Genomic DNA, 25,553 nt, shown 5'->3' with positions numbered 1-25,553 from the left:
TATATACAAAATGGAGTATTACTCAGCCATTAAAGAGAATACATTTGAATCAGTTTTAATGAGGTGGATGAAACTGGAGCCTATTGTACAGAGTGAAGTAAGCTAGAAAGAAAAACACCAATACAGTATACTAATGCATATATATGGAATTTAGAAAGATGGTAACAATAACCCTGTATATGAGACAGCAAAAGAGACACTGATGTATGAACAGTCGTTTGGACTCTGTGGGAGAGGGAGAGGGTGGGATGATTTGGGAGAATGGCATTGAAACATGTATAATATCATATATGAAACGAGTCACCAGTCCAGGTTCGATGCATGATACTGGATGCTTAGGGCTGTTGCACTGGGATGACCCAGAGGGATGGTACATGGAGGGAAAAGGGAGGAGGGTTCAGGATGCGGAACACTTGTATACCTGTGGCAGATTCATGTTGATATATGGCAAAACCAATACAATATTGTAAAGTTAAAAAATAAAATTAAAAAAAAATGTTAATGTTCAATGGAATTTATAATTAAGATTTTTATTTGCATGACACTATGCTTCCTGGTGGGGCTTCCCTGGTGGCTCAGAGGTTAAAGCGTCTGCCTCCAATGCTGGAAACCTGGGTTTGATTCCTGGGTCGGGAAGATCTCCTGGAGAAGGAAATGGCAACCCACTCCAGTATTCTTGCCTGGAAAATCCCATGGATGGAAGAGCCTGGTAGGCTGCAGTCCACCAGGTAACAAAGAGTTGGACACTACTGAGCGACTTCACTTCACTTCATGCTCCCTGGTAGCTCAGCCGGTAAAGAATCCACCTGCAATGCAGGATACCCAAGTTCAATGTCTGGCTTGGGAAGTTCTCCTGGAGAAGGGATAGTCTACCCACTTCAGTATTCTTGGGCTTCCCTGGTGGCTCAGATGGTAAAGAATCTGCCTGCAATGCGGGAGACCTGGGTTTGATCCCTGGGATTGGAAGACCCCTTGGAGAAGGAAATGGCAACCCACTCCAATATTCTTGCCAGGAGAATCCCTGTGGACAGAGAAGCCTGGCAGGCTACAGTCCATGGGGTCCCAAAGAGGTGGACACAACTGACCGACTAAGCACAGGATATTATTTTCTCTATCTAGATGTATTTCATTTCTGAGTTTACTAGAAGAAAGTATATTTGCGGAGTGCTCAGAGTTGATAATTTATAAAATCATAGGCAAAGGAGGCTCAAAGATGATGGTGAAGGTGGTTCAGGTGACATACCTGGAGCCTCAAGCAGGATAAAAAGTGAGATCAGGAAGAACCTATTAGGGAGGATATTTGAGTATGGAAAAATTAGAGTTCTGAATGTGGCTAAGAAATGGTTTTATTCAGGATGAACACATTCAAGAATTTAAAAAACGAATGATTTCCCTCTGAGAGTGAAACATTTTGGTGTTCAGTTTTATATTTGATGTTTTCTGGGAAATGATGAAGCTTCATCATTGTTTCTGTTTCCTTTAGTGCCACACCACCGATCTACAAAGTGGCAAGTGTTAGCTTGGAGTCTAGGGATCTTGTGTGTGGTCCTCATGATAACACTGCGTGTCTTGCTTGCAAAGTGTAAGTAAGTAATTGAGAAAATATCTGTTCTTATTACAATCAGTATGTCAGCAACATGTTTCAATGATTTGAAATCAGGACTGAATTTTACATTGTCTTAATATTTTATCCTAAGGAGAACTAATTACTATCATGATTTTTGCCATAGTATTTTCTAGCAGAGAAGACCAAAACCAAAAAATATCAACTGTTCCCACTCTATCTTCTAAAACTGGTGGTAAGTATTCTCTCTGTTCAGTCTAATTCTAATATTGATTACTGGTCTAAAGAGTTTATTTTCCTGACATCCACAAAACTTTAGTCAATCATGATAGAAAAATATAATTTTATAGTATGTTCAGTTTTTCATTAAGGAAAAATTAATATTGGGCAAAAGAAGAAAGATAATATAGGAGAATGTGAAAATACTCAAAGTGTCATGTGTGTAAGTATTGTCTGTGATTTGATTCTTATTAGGACAAAAAAGCGATTTAAATTATATTGAGGTGAAGGTGTGAGAAATGGGTGAAGGATGTCTAAAAGATAGAAAGAAAACAAGTGAAAAGCCAGGGAGTTGTGTCTCTTTGGCAATTTTTCTTTCTCGCTTTCTCTGATGGAGATGATTAGCATTTTTGAAATCACAAGCATTTATATTTTACATTAATATTTATTGTACATCCAGATTCAGTGGCCATAGTATAGAAAGTTGTTTTTAGTTTTCTCTCTTTTTCACATATTGCAAGTTTACTCAAATCCTTATCAGTAAATTCAGCACTTATAAAGAAAAAGATATATCTATTCCTAAATGAGCCTGTCTTTCCAGGAAGATGGGATTTTTCCCCTCTGTTATCCTTTTGGGGAAATAATTGCATTTTCATGAACAGGGTTGGATTTTCAGGAAGGATGCATTTGCCAAGAAACAAAGTATCTTTACCCACACACACACAAAAAAAACAGAAGGGTAGGGCTCCTATATCAACCAAAAGCATTGCCCATGAGTATTACCCATGAACTATCTTCTAAGCAGTTAAAAAGGAAAGAAAAATTATGACAATAATGGAGTAATTCAGGCATGGCATGAAAATAATTTGGCTTAGCATTCTCCAAGAATTTAGAGACAAACATTTATGAAAGGAGAAAAGTCAAAGTATAAAAAAGATGGAAGAAAGAACTAATTTCAAGTTTTATTAAAAATAAATTGCCTGAATAAAAAGGGAATGTCCCAATAGATTCAAGAAACAGGAGACTAGACAACACAGCTACTAGTTTTTATTATAATCAGTTATTGTTTTAGAACTTGTTTGATGGCTCTTAGAAAAAATAAAACCTATAAATGCCAAATATTAGCCATTTATATGGCTTGTGTTTTTGTTTTTCTTTCATTCACCTGGTTTGAAAATTCAGTTCAGTTCAGTTGCTCAGTCATGTCCAACTCTTTGTGACCCCATGGACAGCAGCACGCCAGGCCTCCCTGTCCATCACTAACTCCCAGAGTTCACTCAAACTCATGTCCACTGAGTCGGTGATGCCATCCAACCATCTCATCCTCTGTCATCCCCTTCTCCTCCTGCCTTCAATCTTTCCCAGCATCTGAGTCTTTTCAAATGAGTCAGTTATTTGCATCACGTGGCCAAAGTATTGGAGTTTCAGCCTCAACATCAGTCCTTTCAATGAATATTCAGGACTGATTTCCCTGAGGATGGACTGGTTGGATCTCCTTGCAGTCCAAGGGACTCTCAAGAGTCTTCTCCAACACCATAGTTCAAAAGCATCAATTCTTCAGCACTCAGCTTTCATTATAGTCCAGCTCTCACATCCATACAAGACTACTGGAAAAACCATAGTTTTGATTAGACAAACCTTTGTTGGCAAAGTAATGTCTCTGCTTTTTAATATGCTGTCTAGGTTGGTCATAACTTTTCTTCTAAGGAGCAAGTGTCTTTTAATTTCATGGCTGCAGTCACCATCTGCAGTGATTTTGGAGCCCAAAAAGATTAAAGTCTCTCACTGTTTTCACTGTTTCCACATCTGTTTGCTATCAAGTGATGGGACCAGATGCCATGATTTTAGTTTTCTGAATGTTGAGTTTTAAGCCAACTTTATCGCGCTTCTCTTCCACATTCATCAACAGACTCTTTAGTTCTTCACATTCTGCCATAAGGGTGGTGTCATCTGCATATCTGTGATTACTGACATTTTTCCCAGAAATCTTGATTCCAGCCTGTGTTTCATCCAGCCCAGCTTTTCTCATGATGTACTCTGCATATAAGTTAAATAAGCAGAGTGACAATATACAGCCTTCCAATACTCCTTTCCCTATTTGGAACCAGTCTGTTGTTCCATGTCCCATTCTAACTGTGGCTTCATGACCTTCATGCAGATTTCTCAGGAGGCAGGTCAGGTGGTCTGGTATTCCCATCTCTTGAAGAATTTTCCACAGCTTGTTGTGATCCACACAGTCAAAGGCTTTGGCATAGTCAATAAAGTAGAAGTAGATATTTTTCTGGATCTCCCTTGCTTTTTCAATGATCGAACAGATGTTGGCAATTTGAAATCTCTGGTTCCTCTGACTTTTCTAAATCCTGCTTGAACATCTGGAAGTTCATGGTTCACATATTGCTGAAGCCTGGCTTAGAGAATTTTGAGCATTACTTTGCTAGCGTGTGAGATGAGTGCAATTGTGCAGTAGTTTGAGCATTTGGTGTTGCCTTTCTTTGGGATTGGAATGAAAACTGACCTTTTCCAGTCCTGTGGCCACTGCTGAGTTTTCCAAATTTGCTGGCATATTGAGTGCAGCATGTCACAGCATCAATTTTCGGGATTTGAAATAGCTCAACTGGAATTCCATCAACTCCAGTAGCTTTGTTTGTAGTGATGTTTCCTAAGTCCCACTTGACTTCACATTCCAGGATGTCTGGAACTAGGTGAGTGATCACACCATTGTGGTTATCTGGATTGTGAAGATTTTTTTTATAGTTCTTCTGTGTATTCTTGCCACCTCTTCTTAATATCTTCTTCTTCTGTTAGGCTCATACCATTTTTGTGCTTTATTATGCCCATCTTGCATGAAATGTTCCTTTGGTATCTCTAATTTTCTTGAAAAGATCTCTAGTCTTTCCCATTTTGCTGTTTTCCTCTATTTCTTTGCATTGATCGCTGAAGAAGGCTTTCTTATCTCTCCTTGCTATTCTTTGGAACTCTGCATTCAAGTGGGTATATATTTCCTTTTCTCCTTTTCTCTTCATTGTCTCAAAAATGACAGAATCATCTCCATTCATTTCCAAGGCAAACCATTCAATATCACAGTAATCCAAGTCTATGCCCCGACCAGTAATGCTGAAGAAGCTGAATTTGAACGTCTCTATGAAGACCTACAAGACCTTTTAGAACTAACACCCCCCAAAGATGTCCTTTTCATTATAGGGGACTGGAATGCAAAAGTAGGAAGTCAAGAAATACCTGGAGTAGCAGGCAAATTTGGTCTTAGAGTACAGAATGAAACAGGGCAAAGGCTAATAGAGTTTTGCCAAGAGAACCCACTGGTCATAGCTAACACCCGCTTCCAAGAACACAAGAAATGACTCTACATATAGACATCACAAGATGGTCAACTCCGAAATCAGAATGACTATGTTCTTTGCAACCAGAGTTGGAGAAGCTCTATACAGTCTGTTAAAACAAGACCAGGAGCTGACTGTGGCTCAGATCATGAACTCCTTATTGCCAAATTCAGACTTAATTTGACGAAAGTAGGGAAAACCACTAGACTATTCAGGTATGACCTAAATCAAATCCCTTACGATTATACAGTGGAATTGAGAAATAGATTCAGGGGATTAAATCTGATAGTGTGCCTGAAGAACTATGGTTAAAGGTTTATGACATTGTACAGGAAGACCATTCCCAAGAAAAAGAAATGCAAAAATGTTATTTGAGGAGGCCTTACAAATAGTTGTGAAAAGAAGAGAAGCAAAAGGCAAAGGAGAAAAGGAAAGATATCCCCATTTGAATGCAGAGTTTGAAAATTAAAAGCAATCAAATAAAAATAATTAAGGACATGCAAATTATGACCCCAGTGGGTTACCATTACACAACCACCCAAATGGATAGAACTTGAAAAGACTGACATTAACAAGCTTTAGAAAGGATGTGGAGTTAACTGTACAGGCACAAATCCCCAATAAGTCTACTCTTAGACACTTAGAAAAGAGAAATGAAGACACATGTCCACATAAGACATGTGAAAAAAATATTTCTAGACACTTTTCTTGTAATTCTTATAAGAATTATCAGCAATCCAAATGTAAATCACCAGATAAATAAACTGCCAAAATGTGGGTTAGTCATAGAATGGACTGTTCAGTAATGAAAAGGAATGAAATCCCTATACTCACAACCTGAGTAAAACCCAGAAACACTATGCTGAGTAAGCTAAGAATTGATCAAAAGAATTGATACTGAGTGATTCTGCTTATATGAATTGTTAAAAATATAATCTGTAAAAAATAATTTACAGTTATGCATATCAGATCCCAGGTTGCTTGGGTGAAGTAGCAGTGTGGGGCATTAGTTGAAAAGGGACAGAAGTTAGCTTTTGATGTGATGGAAATATTCTAAATTTTAATTGGCGAGGAAGTTACAGAAGTATACTTATTTTTCAAAACTTATCAAATTGTGTACTTCAAAACAGTTTATTTTGTTGTGTGTAAATTATAACTCAAGTTGACTTAAAAATGGCACGTGCCTGTGTACTAAGTTGCTTCAGTCGTGTCCAAGTATTTGTGACACTTTGGACTTAGCCCACCAGGCTCTTCTGTCCATGGGATTCTGCAGGCAAGAAAACTCCAGTGGGTTACTGTGCCCTTCCTTAGGGTATCTTCCCGACCTAGGGATGGGACCCAGGGATCAGGCACTGCAGGTAGATGATTATTATTATTATTATTATTAGGGTAACCATCCCTGGAAGCCCTAGTGATTCCTTTGCTATTACATAATGCCTTTGTTTGGGGCTTCCTGGGTAGCTCAGTGGTAAAGAATCTGCCTGCCAATGCTGGAGATGCAGATTCATTCCCTAGGTTGAGAAAATCCCGTGCAGGAAGAAATGGCAACCCACTCTAGTATTCTTGCCTGGGAAATCTCATGGATAGAGGAGCCTGGCAAGTGGGATATGACTGAACATGCAGGCACAGTGCCTTTCTTTGTCATCATGGTTTTGCCTTTAAAGTCCATTTTGTCTGATAGAAGTATTGCTTTCCCCATATTCTTATTTTTTATATTTGTATTTTTGGAAATATCTTTTTCCATCCCCTAATTTTCACTTTGTGTCTTTCACCCTGAAATGAGTCTCTTATAGGCAGCATATCACAGTTTCTTTTTTTTTTAAATCCAATATGCTTGCTTTTGATCAGAGCATTTAGTTCATTGACATTTAAGTAATAATCATCCAGGTGGCTCAAATGGTAAAGAATCTGCCTGCAATGCAGAGACCAGGGTTTGATCCTTGGGTTGAGAAGATCCCCTGGAGGGGAAAATGGCAACCCAATCCAGTTTTCTTGCTTGGAGAATCTCCACAGACAGAGGAGCCTGGAAGGCTGTAGTCCATGGGCTCACAAAGAGTCGGACATGACTGAATGACTAAACATGTTGATATATATGTACTAATAACCATTTACATCTTTGTTTTCTGGTGGTTGTAGTTCTTTTATAGTCATTTCTTCTTTTGTTTCTCCTTTTGTGGTTTGCTGATTTTCTTTTTTAGTATACCTGATTTATCTTCTTTTTAGTTTTTGTGAATCTGTTGGATGTTTTTAATCTGTGGTTACCAGGGAGTTCAAGTATGTTAACTCACAGTTATATCTACTTGCTTTAAAAGGATAGATATTCAAGTTCAAACACAGTATAAAAGATATACATTTTTATATTTACCTCTCCCACATTTTGATGTCCTATTTTATAGCTTCATGATTATCTTTTCACTGTTTCCTGTAGTTACAATCACTTTTGCATTTTTTTTATTCTTTTTTAATCTACATTCTGACTTAAGTGAGCTTAGATTCTTTTATATATTTGCTTTTCCTATTGTGATTTTCCCTTTCCTATAGGTTATTGTTTCTTTTCTATTAAGAAACTGCCCTTCGATATTTCTTTTTGTATAGGTTTGCTGCTGCTGCTGCTAAGCTGCATCAGTCATGTCCGACTCTGTGCAACTCCATAAATGGCAGCCCACCAGGCTCCTCTGTCCCTGGGATTCTCCAGGCAAGAACACTGGAGTGGGTTGCCATTTCCTTCTCCAATGCATGAAAGTGAAAAGTGAAAGTGAAAAGTGAAAGTGAAGTCGCTCCAACTCTTAGTGACCCCATGGACTGCAGCCTACCAGGCTCATCCATCCACGGGATCTCCCAGGCAAGACTACTGAAGTGGTGTGCCATTGCCTTCTCTGTTGTATAGGTTTAGTATTGCTGATTCTTTTGGTCTTCGCTTATTGGAGAAATTCATCATCTTTCCTTCTATTCTAAATGATCATTTTGTTGGGTAGAGTATCCTGGGTTCCAAGTTTTTTCCCATTTCTGGACTTTGAATATATCTTGCCACTTCCTTCACATCCACTATTGATAAATTACTGCAGAGCAATTAGTTGACAGTCTTGTGGGAGTCCCCTTGTAACTACCTCTTTGTATTTTTCTTTCTGCCTTTAGAATCCTTTCTTTCAATTTTTGCATTTTAATTTCACATTTCTTGATGATGTGTTTGGGTTGATTGTGTTTGGGACCCTCTGTGCTTCCTGTTTCCTTCTTTAAGTTTGGAAAGTTTTCAGCCATAACTTCTTCAAAACATTTTTGATCCCCTTCTCTCTCTCTTCTCCTTCTGGAAGCCCTATTCTGTGTGGGTTGGCATGTTTTATATTATCCTATAGATCTCATATATTGCTTTTGTTTTGCTTTATTTGTCCTTATATCTGCTGTTCTGATTGAGTTATTTCCATTTTTTCTGTTCTGGGTCATTTATTCATTCTTTGTGTCATTTAGTTAGTTATTCATTGCTTCTAGATTGCTTTTTATCTCAGTAATTGAGTTATCTACTTTTGATTGGTTCTTCTTTATAGTTCCTAGTTTCTTTTTATAGTGATCTACATTTCTATTGATAGCCTTTCTTAAGTCAGTTAGTATTTTTACTACCACCTTCTTGAACTCAGGGTCTGGTGAATTCTGTTTTATTATTTGTTCTTTCAGGGGATTTCTCTTGTTCTTTTAATTGAGAGTAGTTTCTCTGTCATTTCTTTTTATTGAAATTTCTCTGACTATATTGAATTTAGGAGAAACAGTTGTGTATTGTGGTCTTGAAGGTTGGTTTTCATGTGGCAGCAATCCTGTAAAGACTGTGTTTGTCCAGTGTCTTTGATGTAAGGGCTGCTTTTGATATGGAAGCCAGCTACTTCTATCCTCAGGGTATCCTGGCCACTATCACTTTGCTAGGGTATGTGATTGACATTAGTGGTGTGAGGCGGGACTTCCTCTCTTCTCAGTGGCTGTTGCTGTCTGTCAAGTGCTGGATCTTTTCCCAGTTGCTAGAGTAAAAACCCTGAGGGAAAGACTCGATCAGCCTCCATTGCCCTTGAGTGCATGCCCTGACACAAAGTGGGGTGCTTGCTGAAGCAAGTGTGACCCATGTACTTACAGAAGACCTATGCACAACCTATGGAGGTGTCCATGGCTCCACTCAGAAGTGGCTTGGGCTTGCATCCCTTCCCCTGTTGTGATAATCCCAGGTCTAGTGCAAGGCTGTAGTGTGGAGAATGCTGAGGCTAGGGGTCAGGGCACTGTGGCTGCAGGAAGTGAGTTGGCTGTGCTGCTATCGAAGATCTGGGCTGTCTCTGTGGCATTCTTCTCCCAGGCCCTGTCTGCCACAGATCCAGCTCTGAACTGAGGTATGAAGTGGGTGGAACTGGGGTGCTCTCAATTGGGAGAGGAACCGCTGAGTGCTCCTGTGGGTGCTGAGAATTGCTGTCACTGCCCTCACCTGAAACACACCTCAGGCTCATCCAGGCTGCCTCTGTGTAGTTACATCAGGTCCTCCCTCAGTATCTGTCTACTGGGACTCAGCACGAAGCCACTGAACACTCCTGCAGTGCTGCCCTGCAGATTTGCTGACAATGGCTAGCATCGCCCCACCCAGATCACTCTCTAGGCCTCCCAGTCTGTCCCTGCAGAACTAGACAGAGTCTTTTCCCAGGACCTGTTTGGCTGGATACGACACCAAACAATGGTGTGGAGTGAGCAGGACTGGGGTGATCACCTCTTTGTATTGAAATTTGTGGCAATGCAGCAGTCACCCATGCAAGACTCTACCCACACTGACTGTTAGCCAACCAGCACATACACTGTCCTCATAAGTAGAGTCTAGGCTTTTAGAGCCCTCTTTCTGTCCCAGGAGTTTCCCCATCAGGCAATAGGGCTTGTCTCCTACACACAGGATCCAGGACTGGGATGCCCAGACTATGGCTTATTCTGCTTATTCCACAGGGTGAGGGTTCTTTTCTTTCCTTTCAGATCCCTCCCAAGGGTGCAAGGTCCTGAACTGATGCTGTTTTTTTCCCCCATCCTACCAGGTTACAATTTTCTTGCCATTTTGATTGTATGGGAGTTCTGCCAGTTTCCAGTTAGTTTTTCATGAAAATTGCTCCATATGTAGATGTCTTTTTGATGTGTTTGTGTGGATAGATGAATTTCATGTCCTGCTTCTCTATCATCTTACTCTCCCTCAAGTATATGTTTTTGATGATTTAAAAAATATTATTAAAAATGCAAATTACATGTTTATTAAATAAGGTATAAGTTTTAAAATTTTTTTGCTGAATTTTATTCTGTATATTTAAAATCATTAATAATAAACATTTTTGACAAAAGGGAATAACTCATCAGTTACTTTCAGTGCTTGTATGTTTATATGTTGTTTAGCCTCTTATTTTATTTTTAATATTTATTTATATGGCTGCTCCAGGTTTTAGTTGCAGTATGTGGGATGAAACCCAGGCCCCCTGCATTGGGGGCAAGGAGTATTAGCCACTGGACCACCAGAGAAGTCTCTGGCCTTTTAAACATGCATGTATAATTTTAATCACATCAAGCAATCTTGTAATATTATTTGGAATGCATTTTCCTTATAGGTAAAATTTGATAACAAATTTTAAGTAGAAAAGTATAATACATGAGCTAAATATTATTGTTAGCTATGGTTTGTATAAAATTTGCCCAGGAACATTACAAAAAATGCTCACTTTGCTTTCTACCTAATATTCATCTGTATAAGAAGCACAAAGGTATAGTAACTGTGTTAGTAGTAGTGATTCATAGTACAGAGTACACATTAAATGAGTTTATATTTTCTAGAATGTTCCTGTGACCTTTGTTCCACTCACTGGATTGGATTTGGAAATAGTTCTTACCATCTTTTCAGTCAAGCCAGAACCTGGGTGGAAAGCCATGCTGCCTGTGCAGAGCTGAATTCCCACCTTCTAAAGATTGATACTAAGGGAGAGCTGGTAGGATAGACACTTCTGTTTTTGTTGGTGGTGGTGGTGTTATACTGTAACTATATTTGGTTTGAAAGCATTAGTGATTGACACCATAATTTGGGAAAACTGGAGATTCTCAAAAGTATATGATATTTTCTTTCTTTGACTCAATTTTCTTAGGGAGAGATTAGAGAAACTCTACTTTTTGAATGTTTAATGCTAGAAGAAAAAAATCACATTAACAAATGAGATATCTTGAGAAAAAAAAAATCTTTTTAACACTAAGTAAATGTATGCAAGCCCTTGGGAGAACTCTAACCAATAACCTTTGAAAGGAGTGGATTATAATATGCACACTTTTCTGGTTTATGATTTTTTTCCTAATAGGAAATTTTATCAGTGCTAGAAGAAAAAGGATGGATAGGTCTTCAAATCAGTGAATCCTGGTTATGGGAAGATGGCACCACAGTAAATGAAAACCTGTAAGTACAGTATTTTGATAACTGAACTTTTCTGTGTATATAGGGATGTGTGTATGTTATGTGTGTAGGGCACAGAAAAATCAGCTAAGAAAAAGGAAATTATTATGTTTTTTGAAAATCATCCTGTGAGATTTAATTGGGGGAAAATTGCCAGTTCTTTCTAAAAAATTTCACCTTTAGGAACTTTACATTTTTAACTTTACTGGACTCAGGATAAATTTGTGCATAGTTTTAGGCAAGCTTATAAATCTATAGACTTCTGTTGTATTTTTATTATTTGTCATTTGGCTTATAATTCTACTTAAACAGGATGGGATTAGGTATTGTCTAATATTTTCTGTTAAGTTTTAATATTTTGTAATTAAAGACTATTAATCTTCAGAGTTTTGTTCTTGTTTTGATTTGTTTAGTTTGTTCTTTTACTGTTTCTTATTTTGTTTTTGCTGATTTTAAGCTTGTGAGTTGGCATTTGTAGATATGACACCTTGCTTTACAATTTTTTTGCAGATTTGAATTCCTGAAAATGGATGATGAGAGTTGTGCATATATTGAAGGAAATTATGTGTATACTGCTAACTGTTTATCTGGGAAATCTTACATCTGTGAGCTTACCATATAGCAGCTGAATTTTGCTAATACATATTGTTGGTGAATTTTAATTAATTAAAAAGTACAAAATATGTTGTTGCTTTTATAAAATGGTATAAATTATTACTAAAGCTTTTTTTTTAACTGCACACAGAATACTTTAGCTAAATTTTTGAATTTTAAATGTATTCTAAGTGAGGAAAATTTATCACCCAAATTCCTTGGGAGCAAGTATTTTCCCTATGATAACTCATATTAATATTTTTTAATTTAATAAAGTTAAAAGCACTTTTTATGAACTAAAAAATTTGTAAAATTAGGGATACAAAAATAAAAAGGGCTTCTATATCAGTTAGGGTTCTGGCATGAAATAGACATCATTTAAGATTGTTCAAGAGGTTTACAGTGATGAGGACACTCACCATATTGGTGAGGTTTAATGGAAAAAACAAGAAATAACAAGATTTATAGACCTCTCCTTGGGGGCAAGTCTTGGGGGCAAGCCAGGGTGCTTGTGTTCAAGCACACTCCTTAAGAGCAGAGTCCAGGATTCCCACAGTCCTTCCATCTGTCCCGGTACTTCTACCATTAGCCACGGGTACTTGTTTCCCCCACAAAAGACTCCAGGACTGTCACACCCAATCTGTGGCCTGACCCATTCAATCCCAAGAGTGGGCCTCCATCAGTATAATCTCTCTTTCCTCTGAGGCCCCTCCAAGGGGCACCAGTCCTGACCCAATCACTTCTCTTCCCTGCCTACCTGATTACTTGTGTATCTTTCTTACAGTTTGGTTACACAGGAGTCCTTTTGCCAGTTTCCAGTTAGGTTTCAGTGAGAATTGTTCCACATGTGGATGTATTTTTGACACATTCATGAGAGGGCAGGTGAACTTTATGGCCTCTTACTCTGCCATCTTAATCTGAAAAGTGTTAGTCACTCAGTTGTGTCTGACTCTTTGCAACCCCATGGACTCTAGTTCACCAGGCTCCTCTGTCCATAGGATTCTCCAGTCAAGAATACTGGAGTGGGTTGCCATTCCCTTCTCCAGGTCTTGATCTGAACCTCCTTTATTTACTTGAAATATAGCATGACTCCCTTTTGATCTATAAAATTTCTGCTGAAAAGGCAAATAATAATGTTATGAGAGTTCTCTTGTATATAACCAGTTGCTTTTCTCTTGCTGCATTTAGTATTCTCTCTTTGCTTTTAATTTTTGCCACTATAATTATAAGTGTTTTTTTGTGAACCCCTCTGAGTTCCTATTGTTTTGGAACTTCTGTGCTCCTGGACAGGGATATTTGCTCCCTTTTCCAGGTTAGGGAAGTTTTATACTCTTATTTCTTCAAATGAGTTCTCTGCCCCTTTCTATCTCCCACTTCCTTCTGGGTCTTGTTTGTGTACTTGACATTATTCCATAAGTGTCTTAAACTGTCCTAATTTTTGAAATTCTTTTTTCTTTATTCTGTTCAAGTCAAGCAATTTCCACCATTCTCTACCAGTTTGTTCATCTGTTCATCTGGGTCATCTAATCTGTTGCTGATTCCCCCATGTGTATTTTAAAATTTTAACTATTGAAATCTCCAGCTCTGTGTTTCTTCTGATATTTTCTAACTCTTTGCTAAAATCTGTGCTCACCCACTCTTCTCCTGAGTTCACTGAGCATTCCCATGATCATTTCCTTGAATTCTGTTAGATAGATCAGTTACCTTCACTTTGTTTACTTCTTTTTCTGTGATTTAACCTTGTTCCTTAATTTGAAACATCCTGTCTCCATCATTCTCTCTGATTCTCTCTATTTGTTTCTCAGTGTTAGGTAGTTTGGTCATGTTTCTGGTTCTTGGAGAAGTGATCTTACATAGGAGATGTCTTATGGTTACAGAGCCATATGCTCTAGAGGTGACTCTGTGTGGGATGCATAGGTCAACTAACTACTACTGGGACACTGGTAGATGTGGTTAGTCCCTGTCTTGTTGGTTATGTTTGCAGAAAACATTTTTCCATGTTGTCATATTTTTTTTCACTTTTCCAATAGTATCTTTTTGATAGACACAAAGACTTTATTCCCAAGATTTATTGAGATATAATCAACATATAACATTAAGTCAAACATTTTGATTTGATAGATTTATATACTGCAGAATGACTACCATCATTGCATTGACTAGTACCTCTGTCCTATCACAGAGGTACCTTTCTTTTTCATGATAAAACTTTCAAGATATATTTATTAGCAACTTCCAAGAATATACTACAATATTATTACTTTATTCATCATGCTGTACATTAGATCTCTAAAACTTGTTAATCTTACCACTGAAAGTTCATTCAGTTCAGTTCAGTCACTCGGTCATGTTCAACTCTTTGGACTCCATGGACTGCAGCACGCCAGTCTTCCCTGTCCATCACCAGCTCCTGAAGCCTGTTCAAACTCATGTTCATTGAGTCAGTGATGCCATCCAACCATCTCATCCTCTGTTATTCACTTCTCTTCCTGCCTTCAATCTTTCCCAGCATCAGGGTCTTTTCAAATGAGTCAGTTCTTCACATCAGGTAGCCAAAGTATTGGAGTTTCAGCTTCAGCATCAGTTCTTCCAATGAATATTCAGGCCTGATTTCCTTTAGAATGGACTGGTTGGATATCCTTGCAACTCAAGGGACTCTCAAGAGTCTCCAACACTGCAGTTCAAAAGCATTAATTCTTCAGCCTTCAGCTTTCTTTATAGACCAACTCTCACATCCATTCAAGATTACTGGAAAAACCATAGCTTTGACTAGACTGACCTTTGTTGACTAAGTGATGTCTCTGCTTTTGAATATGCTGTCTAGGTTGGTCATAGCTTTTCTTCAAAGGAGCAAGTGGCTTTTAATTTCATGGCTGCAGTCACCATCTGCAGTGATTTTGGAGCCCAAGAAAATAAAGTCTGTCACAGTTTCCACTGTTTCCCCATCTATTTGCCATGAAGTGATGGGACTGAATGCCATGATTTTAGTTTTCTGAATGTTGAGTTTTAAGCCAACTTTTTCACTTTCCTCTTTCACTTTCATCAAGAGGCTCTTTAGTTCTTCACTTTCTGCCATAAGGGTGGTGTCATATGTGTCAGTCAGTCAGTTCAGTCGTTCAATTGTGTCTGACTCTTTGCAACACCATGAACCATGCACGCCAGGCCTCCCTGTCCATCACCAACTCCTGGAGTCCACTCAAACCCATGTCCATTGTGTCAGTGATGCCATCCAACCATCTCATCCTCTGTCATCCCCTTCTCCTCCTGCCTTCAATCTTTCCCAGCATCAGGGTCTTTTCAAATGAGTCAGCTCTCTGCATCAGATGGCCATGAAGTGATGGGACTGGATGCCATAATCTTAGTTTTCTGAGTTGAGCTGTGAGCCAACATTTTCTCTCTCCTCTTTTACTTCCATCAAGAGGCTCTTTAGTTCTTCTTCATTTTCTGCCATAAGGGTGGTGTCATCTGCATATCTGAGGTTATTGATATTTCTCCTGGCAATCTTGATTCCAGCTTGTGCTTCCTCCAGCCCAGCATTTCTCATGATGTACTCTGTATATAAGTTAAATAAGCAGGATGACAATATACAGCCTTGATGTACTCTTTTCCCTATTTGGAACCCGTCTGTTGTTCCATGTCCCATTCTAACTGTTGCTTCCTGACCTGCATACAGGTTTCTCAAGAGGCAGGTCATCTGTGTATCTGAGGTTATTGATATTTCTCCCAGCAATCTTTATTCCAGCTTGTGCTTCATCCAGACCAGCATTTCATTATCTTTGACTAATATTTCCCTACCTCACACCAAGTCACTGGTAACTATCACTTCTCTGTTTCTCAGAAATTGACTTCTCCAGATTCCACACATATTTGATATCAGGTAATATTTGTCTGTGTCTGTCTGACTTATTTCAATATCAAACTGTCTGGTGTTGCTTTCAGAATATGTAGTTTTGTATTTACCATGCCAAATTCTCTCTTATCATTCTTCAGCTTTAGAAGTAAAATGTCCATTCTTGGCTCTTTGCCCTACTGTACAATTTTTAGAAATACCTTGTTTAGTTCTTGAAAAAAATTAATAATTGGATGTTTGTTTTAGTTATACTAAATGTTTATAACAATTTGGGCAGAGTTTGTGTATTTGTAACATAAGTAAATATTTCAGTGAATTGGTAAGATATTTTACCATTAATTTAGGTCTTCTTCAGTAATTTTCAATAAAACTTCATAATTCTTTACATAGTAATTGTGTTTATCTTTCATTAGATTTATCCTAGGTATTTAATTTTTTCCTTAATGTAAATCACATCATTTTTTAAATTTATACTGGAAGTGAAGCACTCATATAGAAAATAGAACAGCCAATTAATGTATAATATTTAATTTTCACAAAATAAATATGACTATTTGGGGATACATTGTGTTGCTGCCAGAATATATTTTGAAGTGTTAACTCCCTATTTCCAAATGTGACCTCATTTGGAAATAGATCTTGGTATGTGATCTAGTTAAAGCTAGTTCTTTCTTTAGAGATACGCCTAGAAAATTGTGCTTAGGGATCAGCTCTGCTCACAACCTTATTTTGAACTTCTACCTTCCAGACTGTGAAAAACAAAATCTGTTTTTTCAAGATATTCAAGTTGTACTACTTTGTTACAGAAGCCCTAGGAAACAAATACTACATTGATGTAACCAGCACCCATATAATTGAATAATATTCCAAGCACCTGAGAAATGCCTCTTGGACACTGTCTCCAGGAATAACTCCTCATCTTCATAACAGCTATCCATTCCACATCATTATTCCTTTTGGGAATAAATCCCCACTATAGTACATTTTGTCTTAATTTATAATAGCAGAGATTAGATTTACCTGGTTTTAAACTGTATGAATAAATGGAATCTTATAGAATAAACTATTTTGTGTCACTTTTTTTTCCTCAAAATTGTTTGTGATATTAATCCACAATGACATGAACAGACCGCATAGATAAAAGAGATACCATAAAGAGATATTCAGCCTCAGAAAGAATAGGAAAATGTAAATTTAAATAATTCAAGATAATCCTTTCTGTTGGTGAAGGTTTTATTGGTAAGATATCTCTTACCTCCTTAAACTAAGAAGATGAACTACTATCTTGATCTTTTGTTAAAAATAAATAGCTAGGTTGTAGCTCTTACCCTCGTTTTCATTTCTTCAAATTTGTTTGAGTGCCAAACAGATATTGTTTTCAAAAGGAATAGCAAGTAATTTGTAAAGATATAAGAGAAGTAAGATTTATTTCATTCTGCTGTACTGGCAATATTTTGAGAAAATTCAAGTTGCATATACTTTTTGAAATTAATCTTAATCTGATGCTTTATTTGCAAAGGAGAAATCTACTACAATGAAACTTCATTTTATTCATATCTGTTTTGAGTGGTTATATTCAAGAAGCATTCATAGGGCAACAGTAAAGATGAGGGAAGGGTCACATTTCAAGTTTATTATTCACTCAGAACAGTTCAGTTCAGTCACTCATTCACGTCCGACTCTTTGCGACCCCACGAATCACAACACGCCAGGCCTCCCTGTCCATCACCAACTCCTGGAGTTTACCCAAACTCACGTCCATCGAGTCAGTGATGCCATCCAGCCATCTCATCCTCTGTCGTCCCCTTCTCCTCTTGTCCCCAATCCCTCCCAGCATCAGGGTCTTTTCCAGTGATTCAACTCTTTGCCAGAGGTGGCCAAAGTATTAGTTTCAGCTTAAGCACCAGTCCTTCCAATGAACACCCAGGACTGATCTCCTTTAGGATGGACTGGTTGGAATTCCTTGCAGTCCAAGGGACTCTCAAGAGTCTTCTTCAATACCACAGTTCAAAAGCATCAATTCTTCAGTGCTCAGCTTTCTTCACAGTCCAACTCTCACATCCATACATGACTACTGGAAAAACCATAGCCTTGACTAGATGGACCTTTGTTGGCAAAGTAATTTCTCTGCTTTTAAATATGCTATCTAGGTTGGTCATAACTTTCCTTCCAAGGAGTAAGCATCTTTTAATTTCCTTGCTGCAGTCACCATCTGCAGTGATTTTGGAGCCCAGAAAAATAAAGCCTGACACTGTTTCCACTGTTTCTCCATCTATTTCCCATGAAGTGATGGGACCAGATGCCATGGTCGTAGTTTTTTGAATGTTGAGCTTTAAGCCAACTTTTTCACTCTCCTCTTTCACCTTCATCAAGAGGCTTTTTAGTTCCTCTTCACTTTCTGCCATAAGGGTGGTGTAATCTGCATATGTGAGGTTATTGATATTTCTCCCGGCAATCTTGATTCCTGCTTGTGCTTCTTCCAGCCCAGTGTTTCTCATGATGTACTCTGCATATAAGTTAAATAAGCAGGGTGACAATATACAGCCTGCACATAAAATAGGTTTAAACAATTAAATACCTCATTGGGAATATGACATAAATTAGTCACTCATTCATGTCTGACTCTTGTGACCTCATGGACTGTAGCCCACCAGGCTCCTCTGGCAAATATTTTGGAATACATAGCCATTCCCTTCTCCAGACTATCTTTCTGACCCAGGGTTCAAACCTGGGTCTCGCCATTGAAGGCGGATTCTTTACCATCTGAGTCACCAGGGACATGACATACAAGGTAACATATTCACAGGTTCAGGGATGAGGATGTGAACGTCTTTGAGGGCTGTTTATACACTATCTCCCACAGTCTTCCACTCTTGGGAGGATGAATTTGGAATTCTACATTATGGCCTGTTACTCTTCCTGAGCAAATTCTCTGACCACAGCTCTGATGCTGGCAGTGAATGCATGACATGTTCCTCTTATGTGACAATCTCACTCTAGGAGATGAGTGTTTGGCAGATGGAAATAAAAGTTTAAGGTGCTCAGTCGTGTCTGACTCTTTGCAACCCCATGAACTATATAGTCCATGGAATTCTCTAGGTCAGAATATTGGCTTGGGTAGCCTTTTCATTTTCCAGGGGATCTTCCCAACCCAGGGATTGAACCCAGGTCTCCAGCATTGCAGGTGGATTCTTTATGAGCTGAGCCATAGGGGAATCCCAAGAATACTGGAGTGGGTAGCTTGCCCCTTCTCCAGGGGATCTTCCCCACTCACGAATCGAACTGGGGTCTCCCATATTGCAGGCAGATTCTGTACCAACTCAGGGAAACCCTGGAAGGGCTATCAGGGAAACCCAGATAGAAGAAGGCAGCACTGGCTGTCGGTATTAGTAACTGTTGTTTAGCTGCTAAGTCATGTCCAACTCTTTATGGCCCCATAGACTGTAGCCTACCAGGCTCCTCTATCCATGGGATTTTCCGGGCAAGAGCACAGCAGTTGATCACCATTTCCTTTTCCTGGGGATCTTCCCAACCTAAGGATCAAACCCATATCTTCCTGCATTGTCAAGTGGATTCTTTACCGCTGAACCATCAGGGAAGCCTTGTATTAGGAACTACTTCTCTACATTTTCCTAATTTCTCTACAGCCATTTTAATGAAGTATTAATAGGAGCTGTACTGGAGATACTATACAGGTGCAAATGTCCAAACAGACGGCACCCAGTGTACTCTTTCTTGCAGTCTTAACCAAATTTAAGATACAGATAAGCTTGAAGATTATGGTTTTTATTCTTTGATTTACTACAGTCTGTAGGGTTGCAAAGAGTCAGACATGACTGAAGCAACTTAGCACAGCACAGCAACAAATATTTATTGAGCATCTCCTTATGTCCGTCACTCTTCGAGGGTCTGAGGCTACATAAATGGACAAAACAAAGAAAAGTCACTGTCCACATGGACTGACATTAAAGTGGAAAAATGACAAAGACAGTGAAGTAATAAATCATATGTAATAAGTGATCATGAATGCTAATAAGCAAAATAAAGCAGTGAAGGGTATTTTGCAGTCAAAGAATTGGATATTTAAATAAAGAAGTCAAGAAAGGCCTTGGGTCATCCAGATATCATTATATTTTTGCTTTGAGAGTCAACTTAATAATCTAAATGTTCTCATTTTCTTGGTTAAAGGTGTTTCTCCATCCTTACTATTATAAAATGCCTTTTCCACAGTATAATTACTCTTTATCAATAAAATGCATAATAGATTGACAGGACTGTAATTTCTGTACAAAAATTGCTTACTGATGTTATCAAGGGATAGGAAAAAAAAAAAAACATTACAAGGCAGGGTAGAAAGAAGGGTAAGGGAAACCTGGGGTGTGTTAATAGTATATAAAATAGCCCTGACAAAAATGTAGTATGTGTGGAAATTTGTGTGTCTGTAATACTTAATATTAAACAAATGAAAGAGGATTAAGTATATTTCAGATAAGACAGGACAAGTTCAAAGATACACTATTTTCTGTTAATGTTTTTCATATGCTTTATCAAGTAACACCACACCAAAAAAAATATTGGTTCGCTCTTAGATGTTATGAAAAGTTGAAATAAGAGGTGGTGTAACTCCTAAACTCAAGAAGAATGTACAAGTGAGATACGACCAATAGAATTAAATGCACATAAAAACTGGTAACAGAACACAGAAAGATGACTGCGTGTGAGTGGGTGAAGTGTGCAGCAGGCGACTCTGCTCACCCCGGTAGCTGCACAGGAAGCTCTAGCTCGGCCAAGGCTGTGGTGGACGCTGTGGCTTCCAGGGGAGATGGCACTCAGCCTGTGAGGTCAACATGGGTGGAGGTGATGTTCGCTATGTGGCTGAAACAGTGGCCTTTTCCCTGTAAACATGTTAACATATCTTAGCAAAGGAAATACTACAAAGTGGGTCAAATAAGGACGTTTTCCGGGGAATAAAGTGAAGAAGACACTAAGTAGAGAAAGTGAGACTGGTCTTAAGATATTCACAGATACTCTAGAAAAGAGACTATGCTTTCATACTTAAAAGCATACAAAACCTGTCCATTTATACACATGTGAAGGCAAATTTAAAGCATAGGAATTATATTAATATGGATTGTATCAAAATTCAGTTACCTTTTTATTAATACTAGAAATTATATTAATACCCCTGAATTAATGGATTATATTCACATGCACAAATGTAAAATTTGGTATTATGAGTTACCAAATGTAAAATTTGGTATTACAATTAGATACATCAACAAGTTAATGACTAAAAGTGACTTTATGAATCTTGCAAATATTGAAAATCTTATTCCACCAAGGAATGGCTTCTTTAAGACTGTAATTGTTTTATTAAACATTGTAAACAGTATGTGTATATTAAGGTCTGTTAGTCCATACAGAGAAGATCACCTGCCCTTTTTTTTTCTGGTTGAAAGTGATGTATTTTAAAAGTATTTGTGTTTTTAACTAGTATAGACCAAAGAATTATATTTTATAAACTTGAAATTTACACACAAGGATAAAATTTATGGAATATTAGTATATAAAAAAGCTGCTTACTTATTTTACTGAATATTTGTATTTAATTCTGTGTCTAATGTTTAGATCTTTGTTTTGATTCCAATTTTTTGAAAACAGATTTGTCAAATTCCCTGTTGCCTTAGATAAGTGAAGGTCTTTGAAGTACAAAATCAACTACAGATTCACTGAGAAAGAAATAGAAAATAGAAAAATAGAAAATACAAGACTATATTCCTGAAAGTTTGGGCTAGCAAAGTTTTAAAAATATGTGGTTTAAAATCTAGCTATATTTTAGAAAAAAACCTCTGATCCACTACTGTAGACACTGGCATTTCAGATCATAGGCATGTGTGAACTTGGGAAGTTTGGGAAAAGTTTAGAATTTTCAAAGATTAATAATAAAGTTCAAAAATGTAAAAGAATAGTATATGCTAGTATAAGTTCCAAATAAAATTGCAAAGTGTTCTATTCACTCATAATATAGAGCAAATTTTTGCATGCCTTTTATTTACTATGTTAGAACCCAGTAAGATTGGAGATTTAATTAATGAAAATCAGCTCTATTGATTTATCATTTGGAGAAAATCTTATTACTGGAAATTTATTTACTTAGAGATGCTTATTGAAAAAGAAAATATTCATTATTAAAATACATTTTGTTACAGGGCTAAGAATTTTTAGACCTGAAAATAAATATTGCATTGTTGTTTAGTCACTAAGTCGTCTCTGACTGTTTTTTGTGACCCCATGGACTGCCTGCCAGGCTCCTCTATCCATGAGATTCTCCAGACAAGAATACTGGAGTGGGTTGCCATTTCCTTTTCCAGAGAATATACCCAACCCAGGGATGGAACCCTAGACTCCTACATTGGCAGGAAGATTATTTACCACCAAGTCACTAGTGAAACCCATTAAAAATAAATATTTTACTAATCTAAATGCTCAGATTGCAAGTAGCTTTTGTTAGGAATTTTCTGTTTGCTATTTTTCCTCAAGAAATACTATTTTAGCAGGTTTAAATTGGGGCATACAGTTGTCCCTCGGCATCCCTGGAGAATTGGTTCCAGGGATCCTTTGGATACCAAATTCTGCTGATGCCCAAGCCCTTTATATAAAATTGTGTGGCATTTGCATATAATCTCAGCACATCCTACATATACTTTAAATCATTTCTATATTACTTATGATATCTGATTCAATGCACATGCCGTGTAAATAGTTTAAGTACAATGTGGAAAGTGAAAGTGTTAGTCACTCATTCATGTCCCACTCTTTGCGACTCCATGGACTGAAGCTTACCAGGCTTCGCTGTCCATGGAATTCTTCAGGCAAGAATACCAGAGTGGGTAGCTATTACCTTCTCCAGGGAATCTTCCCAACCCAGGGATTGAATCCGGGTCTCTCGCATTGCAGGCAGATTGTTTACCATCTGAGCCACAAGGGAAGTACAATGTAAGCACTTTATAAATAGTTGCCAGTTTGCTGTACATTCAAGTTTTGCTTTTTTTGAACTTTCTGAAATTTTGTTTTTCAAATACTTTCCATCAGTGGTTGGTTGAATTTATGGATGTGGAACTCATAGATACAGAGAGCCACTTATATATGAAAAGAATTTGAAAATTGATCAATTTAGTTAATTTGGTTTATACTGATGTATTTCACAAAGGTTCTAACTTATACCCTGTTTTGAGGTAGGCATAGGAAATAAGAAGAAACACAGGTGTATCTTTTATACTTAACAGCAGATCTTCTGAACAGAAAAGATGCCAGGCTGTAGTCAAAAAGATTTTCACATCATTATCTGAAGACTGTCCCTAGTTTGGGAAGATCCCCTGGAGGAGGGCACAGCAACCCACTCCAGCATTCTTGTCTGGAAAATCTCATGGATAGAGGACCCTGGCAAGCTACACTCCATAGGGTCTCATAGAGTCGGACACGACTAAAGCAACTGAGCACGCATGCATGCCTAAGAACTAAATCAAGTTTTTGTCAAAAAATAGCAAACATTGCTTCAAAACTGAATTGATATTGTCTGTGGTATTGCCTGTGGTAAGAGAAACTTCTAATTAGCTATTTTAAGAAGATATTGTATTTTTATCAGACTTCATCACGATATATTTAAATATATATATATATGTTATACAATATGGATTTCCCAGGTAGCTCAGAGGTAAAGAATCATCCTGTAATGTATGAAACATGAGTTTGACCCCTGAGTTGGGAAAATCCCATGTGGAAGGAAATGGCAGCCCACTCTAGAATGCTTCCCTGGGAAATCCCATGGACAGAGGAGCCAGTTAGGCTACAGTCCAGAGGGTGACAAAAGAGTCAGACATGACTTGGTAACACAACAACAACAACATTATGTAATATATATAGGTTATATATTTTTCATATTTAATAAAAAGTTTTATATAAATTAAAATATTTTGTTTTTCCCTTTTTTTTGGACGAGCACGTCATTTAAAAAATTTGTCTTCATTTTTTTTTTTTTTTGCCTTTCTCAAAGATTAAAAATACATTTTCTGTGTTTTATTCCCTTATGTGTGCACATGCTGAGCCACTTCAGTTGTGTCCGACTCTTGGAGACCCTATGGACTATAGAAAACCATGGGATTTTCCAGGCAAGAGTACTGGAGTGGGTTGCCATTCCCTCCTCCAGGGGATCTGCCTGACCCAGGGATCAAACCTGCATCTCTTAGGTCTCCTGCCTAGGTAGGCAGGTTCTTTACTGCCAGTGCAACCTGAGAAGCCCTTTATCCCGTTATACATACACTCCTGTTTAGCATTTCATTTGCCTAATATAGGGAGCTAAGTTTAATTTTCCAAGATGTAATATCTAGTTGTTTAAGCACAATTTATGGAGTGTTCTATTATTTATTTTCTGATTCACCCATTTAAGTAACATGTCTGGTTTCTACTATGTCAGGACCTAAAATGATAAATGGTAATGGACATATCCTTGGGGAAATTAAAATTGTTGGAGAAAATATATATCAGTCAAATAACTACAGAAATTATTTTTAGCTTTCAGTATTGATTATTACCTCAAAAAAAGGTAAATTATCAACCTGGTACTATGAGAAATAACATACAGGTAACTGACTTAGTGTCGGAGTTCCCTGAAGAGCTCTAAGGGAGTATAGATTGGAACAAGTATTTTACAAACTGAATTGTTTCAGTCAGTTAGGTAAAGAAAAGGACAAAGAACGATTTAGGCAAGAATATTAGGATGTGTGAAGACCCAGTGATGTTAAGAAAAATGGTTCATTTAATTAAAGAGGAATGATGCGGCAAGAGCAAAACGATAGAAGAAAGTGTATAACACTTTCAAAGACTAGGCCATAGCAGAGGCAGGCAATTTGAGAATAATTTCTTATTTAAAATAGGTCAAATCTTGTAACTGATCTAGATAAACAAACAGTAAATTGGGGGAATTCCAGATTCCTTACTCTTTCAACAAGTTGAAAAATGGTGACCTTCACTAACATAAGAACATATGTGGGATGATGATATTGTTTACTTTGTTTCATTTTTGAGGTGTGGAGTTTTAGTTGTTACTATTTAGGACATTTGAGGAGATGCTAACTGACAAAGAATAAGTGAACTGAAACCTAAAGAAGAAATCTCAGCATGTGCACATGTGTAAACACATGATTTAAGTAGTAATTGAGACAAGGACTGTGGATGAAGAGACCAAGAAAATATAAAGAAGAAATGGTTAAGAAGAAAGAAGTGGTGAATGGGATTGAATTCTATTAAAAGTTCAACTAAAAGAGAAATAAAGGATCCATTTAGTGAAGCAGAGATCACTTATGATCTAACAGTGTGCTGATGCCGAGGAGTCATTAGGTAGGAGTTAGAATGCAATGGCTTGAGAAATGAGAATAAAATATAATAAATAGTGATGAAACTCAATGGCACTTTGAGAATATTTCTAAGAGTGATAGAGAGCAAAGATAGTACTTTTTATTGGGATTGAGGTCTAATGATGATGAAAATTGTGTGTAATTT

The 25,553-nt window shown here is 37.6% G+C and overlaps 1 protein-coding gene across 1 annotated transcript; it reads left to right on the top strand.

Annotated features, from left to right (window-relative positions):
- Nucleotides 1-1,083: 1,083 nt before the first annotated feature.
- On the top strand, nt 1,084-12,234 carry LOC113892466 (killer cell lectin-like receptor subfamily I member 1). Its single transcript, XM_027541323.1, has 5 exons — nt 1,084-1,582; nt 1,731-1,799; nt 10,948-11,099; nt 11,460-11,554; nt 12,062-12,234. Exons 1-5 carry the CDS (start codon nt 1,552-1,554, stop codon nt 12,171-12,173), a joined length of 459 nt encoding a protein of 152 aa, XP_027397124.1. The 5' UTR covers nt 1,084-1,551; the 3' UTR covers nt 12,174-12,234.
- Nucleotides 12,235-25,553: the final 13,319 nt, after the last annotated feature.

Source organism: Bos indicus x Bos taurus, chromosome 5 (genome assembly GCF_003369695.1).
Source record: "Bos indicus x Bos taurus breed Angus x Brahman F1 hybrid chromosome 5, Bos_hybrid_MaternalHap_v2.0, whole genome shotgun sequence".
Classification (NCBI taxonomy): domain Eukaryota; kingdom Metazoa; phylum Chordata; class Mammalia; order Artiodactyla; family Bovidae; genus Bos; species Bos indicus x Bos taurus.
This window is presented reverse-complemented; position numbering and strand designations above follow the sequence as displayed.

Coding starts and splice junctions, on each gene's coding strand:
- LOC113892466 (XM_027541323.1), top strand. CDS start 1,552: ATGATAACACTGCGTGTCTTGCTTGCAAAGT. Junction 1,800..10,947: donor TCTATCTTCTAAAACTGGTG/GTAAGTATTCTC, acceptor TATATTTTCTAG/AATGTTCCTGTGACCTTTGT. Junction 11,100..11,459: donor TTGATACTAAGGGAGAGCTG/GTAGGATAGACA, acceptor TTTTCCTAATAG/GAAATTTTATCAGTGCTAGA.